The sequence below is a fragment of the Pteropus vampyrus genome, unplaced genomic scaffold, assembly GCF_000151845.1.
Source record: "Pteropus vampyrus isolate Shadow unplaced genomic scaffold, Pvam_2.0 Scaffold459, whole genome shotgun sequence".
In the NCBI taxonomy this organism is placed as follows: domain Eukaryota; kingdom Metazoa; phylum Chordata; class Mammalia; order Chiroptera; family Pteropodidae; genus Pteropus; species Pteropus vampyrus.
In genome coordinates, this window is record NW_011889240.1 from 89,332 (window position 1) to 101,341 (window position 12,010).

General features: G+C 53.6%; 1 protein-coding gene, 1 non-coding gene and 1 pseudogene across 2 annotated transcripts; all 3 read right to left on the minus strand.

Moving 5' to 3' along the window:
- Positions 1-1,789: 1,789 nt before the first annotated feature.
- LOC111732429 lies at positions 1,790-1,908 on the minus strand (annotated as a pseudogene).
- Positions 1,909-3,433: 1,525 nt separating this feature from the next.
- On the minus strand, positions 3,434-11,475 carry EEF2 (eukaryotic translation elongation factor 2). Its single transcript, XM_011381908.2, has 14 exons — positions 11,241-11,475; positions 10,188-10,369; positions 9,887-10,098; positions 9,207-9,385; positions 8,919-9,024; positions 8,326-8,439; positions 7,986-8,124; positions 7,640-7,835; positions 6,749-7,007; positions 6,242-6,349; positions 5,201-5,554; positions 4,731-4,913; positions 4,519-4,651; positions 3,434-4,142 (listed from the first exon to the last, which is right to left on the minus strand). Exons 1-14 carry the CDS (start codon positions 11,420-11,422, stop codon positions 3,949-3,951), a joined length of 2,541 nt encoding a protein of 846 aa, XP_011380210.1. The 5' UTR covers positions 11,423-11,475; the 3' UTR covers positions 3,434-3,948.
- Positions 9,461-9,525, minus strand: LOC111732432. The gene has a single exon (XR_002777547.1). It is a non-coding gene; the product is annotated as a small nucleolar RNA SNORD37 (small nucleolar RNA).
- Positions 11,476-12,010: the final 535 nt, after the last annotated feature.

The window sequence follows — 12,010 nt, forward strand, 5'->3', positions numbered from 1 at the left end:
CGCCCCGCCCCCGCCGGCGTCGGCCCGCCGCACCCGGATGCCGCCTCACCATTGGTCGACAGGTTAGCCATTTATGCAACTGATTGGCTGTAACGGACGCCGATAAAGTTTACGCAAGTAAAAGGTCGACTTCCGGTCCCTAGGTCGCCCCGCCCGCTCTCCTCTGACCGGGGTCCTGAAGGTAGGAGGAGGATGCTGAATAAGTCCTGCATTCTTCGTCCTGCTTGTCTGGGGCACAAGATAGGCGAATCCAAGGCCCAGTTCCGGCATGGCAGCTCCTGGGGTGGACCTCAGGCTGCTTTAGTCCCTGACTAGCAGTAAAATGCTACCCGCTTTCCAAAAACATGAGTAAAAATGCATATGAGGTTAGCCGGGTGTTGCCTTTCCTGCTTGAGGATCCTTCTGAGATTCCTGTTTGTCTCAAGGTAGTTGATTTAAAAAAAATTTTTTTACTGAGCCTTAGTATGTACCAATCAGCAACCTTATGAGATAAAATATATTAATATTTCCCCCGTTCTACAAATGGAAAAACTGAGACACAGCTTAAGTAACTCACCCAAAATCTCATAGCCAATAAGTGGCACAGTTGAGATTCATTCCCAGATAGGCCTGACCCCAAAGCCAATGCTAAACCACCTCAGATGCTATCCAACACGAGATCCCATGTCTCTTGGCCTTTGCTAACTGTCCTATCATCTTGTCATTCTCTCCTTGTTCGTTCCTGTCCATCCCCATTTACCTTCCCTCTGACTTCAAACATTTCATTCCTACCCCGGGGTCTTGGCACGGACTGTTTCTGCTGCTTGGAGTTTGCCGTCCTCCACTCTCGTCTGACAATTACGGACACTTCGGTTTACAGCAGCACCTTCTTCCATACCCAGTTACATCTCATTGTTACATCTATTAGTACAGTTTATTCAGACTCCTTGTTTTCCTTGTCTTCTTTCTGTACCAAGATCCCATCCAAGATGCCACATGACATTTAGTCATCCCTTAGGCTCCTCTCAGCTATTAGTTTTCGCACTTTGTTTTTAGTGACTGACAGTTTTGAGGACTGGTCAGGTATTTTGTAGAATTTCCCTCAGTTGGGGCATCTGATGTTTTCCTCATCGTTAGACTGGGGTGTTGGGTAAAGTGGTCAAGTGCCATTTTCATCACATCACATCCAGGGTCCATGCTATCGACATGACTTATCACTCGCTGTTGATGTTGACCTTGGTCACTCAGATCAAGGTGTTGTCAGGTTTGTCCACTTTAAAGTTATCCGCTTTTCCTCCCTTTCCACATTGTATTCTTTATAAGTTTCGCAGTGTATTCTAATGCACAGCCCACACAATGAGGAGCTAGAACATCATTTTTACTTGAAAAAAACTGACAAACTATAGTAATTCAGACTTGTATATTTGGCGGGCATTTTCTCAAATATGAACAAATTCAAACCGTCACTTCGAGGATAACAATTGACAGTCATGGTTGCCAATGGCAATCATTTGAGCTTTCAAGCAAAAATTAAAAATTTCAAAACCTGCTTGACAGTTTCCCAATACTTCAACACTTTCCTGGCGAAATTAATCGACAAATGTGATTTTTGAGTGTTTAATGAAATGTGCCATCTCAGAGCTGCAAACTTGGTTTATCAGTATTTCCAAATAACCAACGCTTGATGTCACAGAATCATGCATAGGGAGAAGACTCAAAGTGCCAGACAATTTTTTTTTTGGTGAGGCAACCCTTGGTTGACCTCACAGATTGCAAGGACCTTGTTAGCTTGCAATTCTTTTGTTTTTTGTGCCTACAGCACCTGGTCTTCCTAGGTGGTCTCCCACCCAAGTACTAACCAGGCCCGACCCTGCTTAGCTTCCGAGATCAGATGGGATTGGGCTTGTTCGGGGTGGCAAGGCCACAGACACAGACCAATGAATTTTGACGTTAACAGTATGAAAAGTTCATTAATGCCACATTGTAATTTATCTTTAAGAAACTACCACTTGTTGAGCTTGAGTGTTCTATCAAGGAATGTTTACAAGTATCTGAAAAAAAGGTATTAAAATGCTTCTCTCTTTTCCAAGTATGGGATGAGTGAGGAAGGGTCTCTCCATATAAAGTCAACCAAAATAATGTATTGAAATGTTTAATACAGAGCAGACACAAGACTCCCAGCTGTCTTCTAGTAAACCAGAGATTTCGAAGATTAGCAGAAATTTAGAACTATGGTACTCGTTTTGGAAAATAAAGGGCTTCCCCCTGCCTCTCCCCCCAAATTTATGCTAACATGTAATGGGTTATTTTATAATCAATTATTACTTTTTAAATTTCTCAACTTTAATTTCTATTTCCAGTAAATACCAGTAGGTATTCTCATTTAAACAAAAGCTCTTTGGGGTCCTCACTGTTTGACTGTACAGGGGTCCTGACACCAAAAAAAATTGAACTGCTGGCTGTCCTAAAACGACAAAAACAATAATTAAAATCCACAAATAAAATGAACTATGGGTAGAGAATACACAGAAGCACAAATATACACATATTTCTAACACACCAATGTTTGGGTGTCATTACACAAGAAGACATAGTCAATTAGATGTCTGCCCCTATAAATGGAAATCACTGAATGACAGCTGTAAAAGGACTTGAAACTATTAGCAAGCCACATATAAGTGCCACTGCCGTCAGTTAATTTAGAACTGATGAAAAATTCTTGAAGTTAAAAACAAAAGCAGTTCAGTCTCTCAATTTATATACTCGTATCCCTAGCAAAACTACTTGATATTAAAAATGCACAAAAGAAAAGGCAATGTATACCCTGGATGGATCCTGAGCGAAGGATGTCTTAGCAGTTGGGGTGTTGCTTACCCATATGAAATTAAGATCCTCCCTTCATGCACTAGGATAGGACTTGAGGGGAAAAAAGATCTTGGTCCTACATTAAGCCTAAGAGTTAAGATTTGAAATGGTACTTTAAAATAATCAACCTAGTTGGGCAGGACGTGTGGGGCACGTGGTGTGGTTGTGGTTTTTCCTCCACCAGAGCAGGGACAACTTGGTTGTGCCCAAGCCTGCACTGACCTATATGGTGACCCCAGCACCAGGAGACTATGGAAATGTAGTCTGAAGTTCAAAGATTCAGTTCCTTGACTGCCCTGATCCCATTTCAAGTGACCTGTAACCACATGGGGCCAGTGGCTGTCCCTCTGCACAGCACCCATGCAAGACAGTTCCATCACAGTTCCACTGGAAGGTCCTGGGTGACAGATGGCAGGATTGCCAGACTGCTCTAGATCACACAAGTCTAAGCCCAGGAGACTTTCCAAATGACACACTTTGAGGTTACGTTGCACTGTTCATATCAAAATCATCACCGCCTCCATGGCAACTGGCACAGGGACGCGCGTTCTAGCCTGAATGCACCAAGAAGTTGCGTGGACACACACACTCACCACCATAATCAAATTTATTATTCCAATGGCACTGATACAGCTGGAGATGCTCATGGTGACATTGCACAAGATTTCCTGCCTTCTAGCTTGTCCAAAGAGAACTGTCTACCTGCTTGTTCTTTCCTCCCTTGAGGAAAATTCCACTCTTTTTAACCCAAATAAACCTCTTAATGCGTTTAAAATCTTTTTTTGGACATTTTGAGTTTCCCTCTGAAATGGAAAAAAAAAAAGTGTTGAGTATCCCATCCTGCCTCCCCCGCCAGCCAAATAAGTCCCTGCAGCCAGGGCATTTCTGCTGCCTCTAAAATCCTGAAATAAATATCGAAAGAAACGGCATCAAGTGTTCACGTTGAGCGATGGCACGGAGTGGCCCCAGAGCCTGCCGGGTGAGCGGCACCGTGTCTGGACAGTCTCGAGGTGTCATGAGAATGTGAGGGCTTATCGTCGTGGTCGATCGTGGGCTGGCGTGGGGGCTGCACCCAGGTGGCAGGCCGCATGGGGGAGGGGCAGCCTACAATTTGTCCAGGAAGTTGTCCAGGGCTGGGATGCCTTCCTTCAGACCTTTGCGCCTGCGCGTCTCGGCCACCACCTGGCAGGGACGGGTGCCGTTCTCGAAGGGGTCTCCAGGCAGGATCTGCCAGTGGTCAAACACGCACTGCGGGAAGGCCTGGCCACCCGTGTTGGACCTCAGGTCAGCGGTGAAGCCTGCGGGGATGGGCAGGGACACTTATCACACACCAAGTCCAGACAAAACAGGTTGGGCCCGTCGCTCAACCCCTCGACCTGCTCCTAGCCGAGCACCGCCCCGCCTGGGCACCACAGAGTGTAGCTGCTCTGCCGGCCTCAATCACAAGGTCTCACCACGTCATACATCTACATCTGCCTCCCAAATCCAGCGACTCAAAGGTCCACAGATGTGGGCTGCTTCCTCCACATTTACGCCACTCTTGTGCTGCTCCCACCTCCCAGATGGTCTGGGAGGCGGGGAGGGGTCAGTTTGCAGATTGCATCACTAGCTCCACCAGGCCTACTCCAGGCCTTGCATAAAGGACAAGAACAAGCTCGTAGAGCAGGCACTTACCAAAAGACTCGTTAACTGGCAGGTAGGCCTTCACCACAAACATGGGGGTGCCGGCCACCTGGGTCTCCTCGAAGACGTGGCCTCGCTTCCTGTTCAGGACACCATAGATGCCACCAACCACTTGTTCTGGACACTGTCAGGCAATAGAAAGCTATTAGTGGCTATTGAGCAGGGGCAGGACAGAGCCAAGAGAGCTGGCCAAGCCTCCCTACCTGGATCTCCACAAGGTAGATGGGCTCCATAAGCCGGGGCTGGGCGGTCAGCACGCTGGCATAGAGGCAGCGCCGGGCTGTGGGGATGATCTGGCCGCCTCCGCGGTGGATAGCGTCAGCGTGCAACGTCACATCGTGGACGTCAAAGCGCACGGCCCGCATGTTCTCCTCACACAGCGCCCCCTGCATAGAAAAAGGACCGAGGCCACCATAAAGCTCCTGCCTCTACTGCAGTCCTCCCGCAGGAGAATAGGCCCGTCACCCAGCTCTGCTCCTGTCGGCCTCTAGGTTCCCAACCACAAGGACCTGGCACCTCTTGCCCTACAACCTCTCTAGGGTCACCTTCTGAAGAGAAAGAACCATTGGCCACACTAGCACAGACAACAAGGAGAGGGTGACCCTGAGACGCCCCACAGGTGTGCATGTCCTGAGGCTAACGACCCATCGGCTGGAGGCCGAGTGGCCCTCACCTCTTTGGTGGCCCACTGAAAGCCGGCGACCACGCTGTCCTTGATCTCGTTGAGGTACTGCACACCCTTGGTGATGTCAGTGAGAATGTTGGGCCCGGTGCCGTCGGGCCCGAAGCACCAGATCTTGCGGGCCTCGGCCACGTCCCACTCGTACTTCTCGGCCAGATAGCGGGCCCGCTGCTTGAGCTCCTGGCGGGCAGACACCTCACCCTTGTCGATGTCCTCGGCCAGGCCATCGGGGAAGGGCCGCGCCTTCATGTACAGCCGGTTGTGCTTGTTGGGGGACTTGGACAGGCAGAGTACGTTTGACTCCTCGCTGACTGTCTCTCGGTAGGAGACAACTGGGTCGGATTTCTGCAAAAGGACTCAGTGTGAGGGTCAAGCCTCCCCGCAGGAGGTGGAGACCACGTGGGACAGCATCTCTTAAAGGCTCAGGAACCGGCCTGGCCATGGGCACAGAAACTGGACGCCACACTGATCCGATGGCAGAGCTGTGCACACCTCACTTCTGTGTAAATCCCAAGTGTGCAGCTCCGCCCTCGCAGGAGGCTGCCCATGGCGAACGCGACTGGCTGAAAAACCAAGCCACTCAGCTCGTAAATGTCTACGCGTTATCCAAAAAGATGCAATGTGCCAAAAGCGGGCACTAGCCTGATCCCACTTAACACATTTACACGTTAAGTGTGTCACGTGGAAAAACCGTTAACCAAAAAAAGTATTTTCTTTTTTCAAAATAAGTTTAAAGCGCTTAACAAGAAAAAACACGTAACAAAGCCCAAAACTGGGTCTGAGAATGCAGACAAATCTGAACTCGGTTCTGTGAGAAAACAGAGGCTGAGAACCGGAGCCGCCAGCCGCCTGCCCTCCTCACAAGCCTCCACGTGCAGCTTGTGGGGAGCAGACTCCTCCCACTCCAAACCCGAAGCCTCTGAGGACGCGTGTGAACCTATTTCACGACAGTGAGACCGTCCTGCCTGCCAGGAGTGCGTGGGAAGGAAGGAGGCTGGACCCGGTCCCTGCTGTCTGCACAGCGGGTCTCACCTTGATGGGGATGCAGGCGTGGTCCTCCTCCAGGTCCTTCAGGCAGATCTCCAGGTGCAGCTCACCGGCCCCAGCAATGATGTGCTCCCCGGACTCTTCGATGATGCACTGGAAGGAGACAGACGCGCATCAGCCCCAGGGCCGTGTACCCTAGACAACTGCCTGGGAACCGAGGAGACCTGCGAGGAGCGCAGGCTCCAAGCTCCCCTCCAGCTAAAGGTTCATGGGGAAGCCATCAGGGCCCATGGGAGACAGCAATGGGCCCCCGGAGCTTTTTTGCTGGTTCTCTCAGCCTTAAACTTCTAGAAAGACCTACTCGACAAGCAGCCTGTACAGAGACCCCAGTCTCTGGTTAAGGAAGGAGCTCTGTCGGGCAGGGGGTCCCCTTACACCCAACTTTCCACACAACTAGCAACCCCTTTCATGAGAAAGCTTTCTTCCCATCCAACCATCGCGAAGTCAACTCTGCAGACAGGCAGTGGCACGCCAGCCAGGGTGCCTGCCCACCTGTACCATGGGGTCCGACTTGGCCAGCCGCTTCAGGCCCTCTACCAGCTTGGGCAGGTCAGCTGGGTTCTTGGCCTCCACGGCGACCCTGACGACAGGGCTCACGCTGAACTTCATCACCCGCATGTTGTGGGCGTGCTCAAAGGTGGTGATGGTGCCAGTCTTCACCAGGAACTGGTCCACGCCCACCAGGCCCACGATGTTCCCGCAAGGCACGTCCTCGATGGGCTCCACATAACGGCCCATCATGAGGATTGTTCTGGGGGAAACACGAAAGGTGTCAGTGCGCCAGCGTTGGGGTGCCAGGACCCGAGTGCCAGAAGATAAGCTTTCCCCTAGAACCTGTAAGTATCCTGCCTGCCTAGAGCAGTGGTGCTGAAGGCCTAAGGCCAAGGCTCCACTCTGCACCCCAAGCGACCATCTCAGGGGTCCCGGCTTCGACCAGAGAGCGCCACCTGCCGATCCTCCACCCCCCCCCCATGCAAGGCTAAGGCAGGCCGTGTGGAGGGGGTGCCCATTGGTCCCCGTGGAGCTGGGGGGGAAGGAGGTGCCATCGTCCCACCGCCCACAGCTGGAGCACGGGCAGGGGCCGCCATAAGACCGCGGTGTCCGGGTCAGCACCTGCTCTCTGGGATTCTGACAACGAAACTGCGCCTCCTGCACCCTGAAACTAGTGACATCTACTTCTAGCTCACAACTAGGTTCCAAATGGAGGAGCACTAGGCGGGGGGTTTGGCTGCATCCTGACAAGCCCCCAAACCTCTCCATCAAGCTGTCCAGGTTTCGGTGGCCGGAGGGCTCAGCGCATCACCTAACACCTTTCTGCCCCCCAAGCAGGGAGGGCGGGCTGGAACCAGCCCTGAGTTGTAGGTGACCAGCCAGGCACCTCACCTCTGGATCGGCTTCAGGTACAGGTCCTCCTTCTTCCCGGGTGTGTAGTTAGGCCCCATGATCCTGACCTTCAGGCCCGTGGACACCAGCCCCGAGAAGACCCGGCCGAAGGCGTAAAACCGGCCTTTGTCGGAGGTCGGCACCATTTTGGAAATGTACATCATAAGAGGCCCTTTGGGGTCACAGCTTTTAATGCCTAGGGGGCAAGAGAAAACCCCCAAGGAAAAAGTGTGATTCCCCTGTAGCTTGGCCTTCTGCAGTCCTGCTAAACAATGAACAGCCTTCCTCCCACAGCCACCAGCCGCTCTGGGGGCCCCCACCCAGCACCAAGACGTGCCCCACGTACCCATGGCTGCCTCATCATCAGGAGGCCCCTCGTACAGGAGCTCGCAGCGGTACTTCTGGGCCGTCACGGGCGAGGGCAGGTGGATGGTGATCATCTGGAGCAGGGCGTCCCCAGCGGGCAGCCAGCGGCGCATCACAGCCTGTAGGAGGGGCCGTGAAGGTCAGGACAGGGAAGTCTCGGGGACCGCCACAACCTTCAGTGTCACATGCTTGTCGAGGTGACTCAGATGCACAGCCCCTTCCAGAGGCGTGAACATCTGCAGTCTCCTGACAACCACGCTGTGGCCTACCGCCGCACGGAGCCCTCACAGGGACCTGAGGGATGGTCCCTCCGAACCCACCTTCAAAAGCGGCTTGCCTTCTTTGTCCTTATCTTCACTGTCCAACTTGATGTCCAGCTTTTCAATCAGTTTTGCTGTCTCCTCTTTCTTGAAATGCATGATCGCATCAAATACCTAAAGTGGGGACGTGGCAAAGTGCGTTTGGAATGAACTGGGAAGCCTGTAGCTGCTGCCTGCTGAGCCAACTAAGGACGACTAAGCAAAGCTGTGAAGATGCTCCCCTTACCACAGAGGACTTGCCACCAACTGAGCCCACCTCGGGGAAACCCCCGGGAGATTGTACAAAACCCATTGTGACTTACAGACCGTAAATGTTTTAATTCACAAGCACTTAAGACTCACCGGCTGGCAGAGCCCGCGCCTACCCACTCATGTTCCCTAACCCCTAGCCAGGCAGCCGATCACCCCCATTGTGTGGCCCCAGCTTATCAGAGTGGAACTCTGGGGACTGAACTCTCCTCCCGGCAGCCGCCCTGAACCTGACCTTGGCCCAGACCCACTGCACCTTGCCGCAGACCCCAGCAGGTCAGGCAGATCTTCGAAGACCACCCAGACTAAAGGACGCACATCCCCCAAGCACACGCACAGCTCACCTTGAAGATGGGGTCCAGAATTAGCTGGCAGAATGTACGTGGCAGCTTCTTGCCATCAGGGCTGGTGGCAGACTTGCTGAACTTGCCATTGGCTGGATCAAAGTACCTGGCAGACAGAGCCGATCCAACTAGGTTAGAGGGGTTGGGGAGACCCAGGTGGGTCATCAAAACAAGGCTGGGCAGGACCCCACAGATACTATGTAGTCTGGAGCCACATCGCCACCAGCGGGTCCCCACCCACTCTGCGGGTTCGTTGTAAAATGATCTGCTGTCCGCCATGGAACTCACCGGTCGCCCCACAGCTTCTTCATCATGTCCTCTACTTTCTTGGCCCGCTCAGCAGGCCCCAGCTGGCCCTCGCCCTTGGCGGCAAACTTGGCCACATACATCTCTGCGAACTGCTTCAAGGTGAAGGCCCAACCATGGAGACCAGACCCAAAACCTACAGTCCCGAGGACAGGGTCGATCTGAAAGCAAGAAAAAGTTGTGAGTGGGGACAGAGACACAAAAACCACAGCCGCCACAGCCCTACACACCATGTGCCTCAGACAGCAGATTTCTTCAATAGCCATCAGGTCAAAGTGAAGAAAGTTTAGTCATCACACACAGGGTGCCCACCTCTGCCTCCATCCCCTTCATTGGCAAAGCAGAGAATGTGTGGAAAACCCAAGCGTACGACCCGTGAGCCTGTGTCAGCAAGCAGGACACCCCCCTACCCAACGGCCTCCTCAAAGTCAACTGCTGCAAGAAGTCGGCTCCAAAAACTTCCAGCCCCCGTCACCCCAAAGTTCCTGGAAAACCCACTTCCATATCTCCCAAGAACCCCCAGGGAACCGGACTCACAACAGTGGCTCCCTGGGGCAGCCCCCAGGGGGACATGGGCACAGCCTGTCCTCCAGCCTGTGGGGAGCGCAGCAGGGAGATAGGCGCGTGCAGAGCAAGCCGAGCCCCGATGGCAGGCGACCTACCATGATGTTGCCCATGGGGCCGCTCTCGCCCTCCCCGTAGGTGGAGATGATGACGTTGACGTTCTCCACGATGCGCTGGAAGGTCTGGTAGAGCTCCTCGGGCTCCAGCTGCAGCTCGAGCAGAGCCCGGTCCATCTTGTTCATCATGAGCACGGGCCTGATGCGCTCGGCGATGGCCTGCCTCAGCACCGTCTCCGTCTGCACACACACACCTGCGGGCCGCAAGGGGCGGGTGTCTCCAACGGCCAGGGGAAGGACAAGCCCCGGTCCCAGGCCAGGAATGAGGAAACCTGCTGCTTACCAGATACACAGTCCACTACCACCAAGGCACCATCGGTGACACGGAGGGCGGCTGTCACCTCCGAAGAGAAGTCCACGTGCCCAGGGGAATCAATGAGGTTGATAAGGAAACCCGAGCCATCCTTGCTCTGCTTGATGAAGTTCAAGTCGTTCTCAGAGAGCTCGTAGAAGAGCGAGATGGCCCTGAAGAGAGTGACACAAGCTGGCTGGAGGCAAGGCACACCTCAGCCTAGCTGTGACTATCCTCCCACACCCCCGGGTCAACCTGAGATTCCTGTCCAAGAGCGGTCAGGACAGACGCCTTTAATCCCTCAGCAAGGCTGTGATGCAGCTAAGAGACAGGCCCACAGCCCCGGGTGGACACTGCACCATCTCCGCCCCCTGCATTACTCATCCCTAGAGACAGACTTCCCACGCAAGAGCCATCCCGACCAGGGGCCTCTGCCCACCTCCCAGTATCAGCTGCAAAGGCCAGCTCCTCAGAGCCCACCAGTCCAGCTCCCTATCTGGATCCCTCAGACTCAACACAGTGAATTCTAAATAGCAACGTGATCAGAAACCCCCAAGACCACCATTCCTCCCCCTCTAGCCCCAGATGAAATGTCTCAGAGCAGATGATGGGAGAAACTCACAAATTCCCAAGTAAAGGGAACTGGCAATGTCACCTACTTTGCTTTGGGTTCTCACCCCACTGACGTCTAGGATCAGGGGCCACCAATAACAGGTTTAGGAGCATCTTCAGATGCCAGTAGCACCCTCCCAGATGCCTCCAGAGATGGCTAAAGCTCCTTCACCCCGGGACGGAGGAATCACTGGGTTAAGAGCCCTCTGCTCTCCAGGGCCCAATGCCAGCCATCACTGTGCCTCTACCACTGGCCACGGAGCTTCCTGACTCGCTAAATCGAACCTCGTTCTCAAAAGATCAAAGCTCCAGGTCCAGGGTGCTGGCTCCTCCCCAAAAGCCTCTCAGGAAAGTGATGGCACTGTGTGTCCCCATAGGGCACCAGGCGAGCCCCTCCCCTCCCCAGGCCAGAGGGCACCAGAGCCTGCTCACGTTGACTTGATGGTGATGCAACGCTCCTGCTCGTCCTTCCGGGTGTCGGTGAAGCGGGTTTCCCCAGCCCGAGCAGAGGCGATGATGCCAGCCTTACACACCAGGGAGTCTGTCAGCGTGGACTTGCCATGGTCCACGTGGGCAATGACAGACATGTTCCGGATGTTGGCCTTCTTGTCCATGATGGCCCGGATCTGGTCTACTGTGAAGTTCACCTGGGCCGGGGGGGAAGGGGAGGCTCAGGCGGGCCCTGGACTCCAGACGCTGGGCTTGGCACCACGACTCAAATCGACAGAGTGCCAGGCCCCCTGCCAGGAGCGGGCTGACCCTGGGGCAGCACCAAGTCGCACCCTAATTCCCCAATCTCTCCACCATACTTCTTTTTAAAGATGCCACTAGCCCCATTTTGGAAAACCCAAATTCTGTCATTCAGAGCTGACAACCCAGAAACTTCGAGCTGGGGAACAGACTTCAAGAATGACAACCAATTCCCTTTAGATGGGGTACATGGGTGTCCTGGGTATCCAGTTAAATAGGGGAAATACAAAGACAACCCCCTGTCTCTCTCCCTTTTGCCAATGGGATATCGCCAACCAAATAGGCTCTTTAAAAACCAAGGTCACCCCCTCTGCCTGGGGGCGGAGGGTCAGACAGGGGCACCGACGCCGTAAGATCCCTAAACGTGCCCCCCTCGGTCTGGTGGGAAGCTTGCGCACTGCCGGCTTCCACCTCGTGGCTCCGGACTCGGCTTTTTCACAATTCGGAGATAC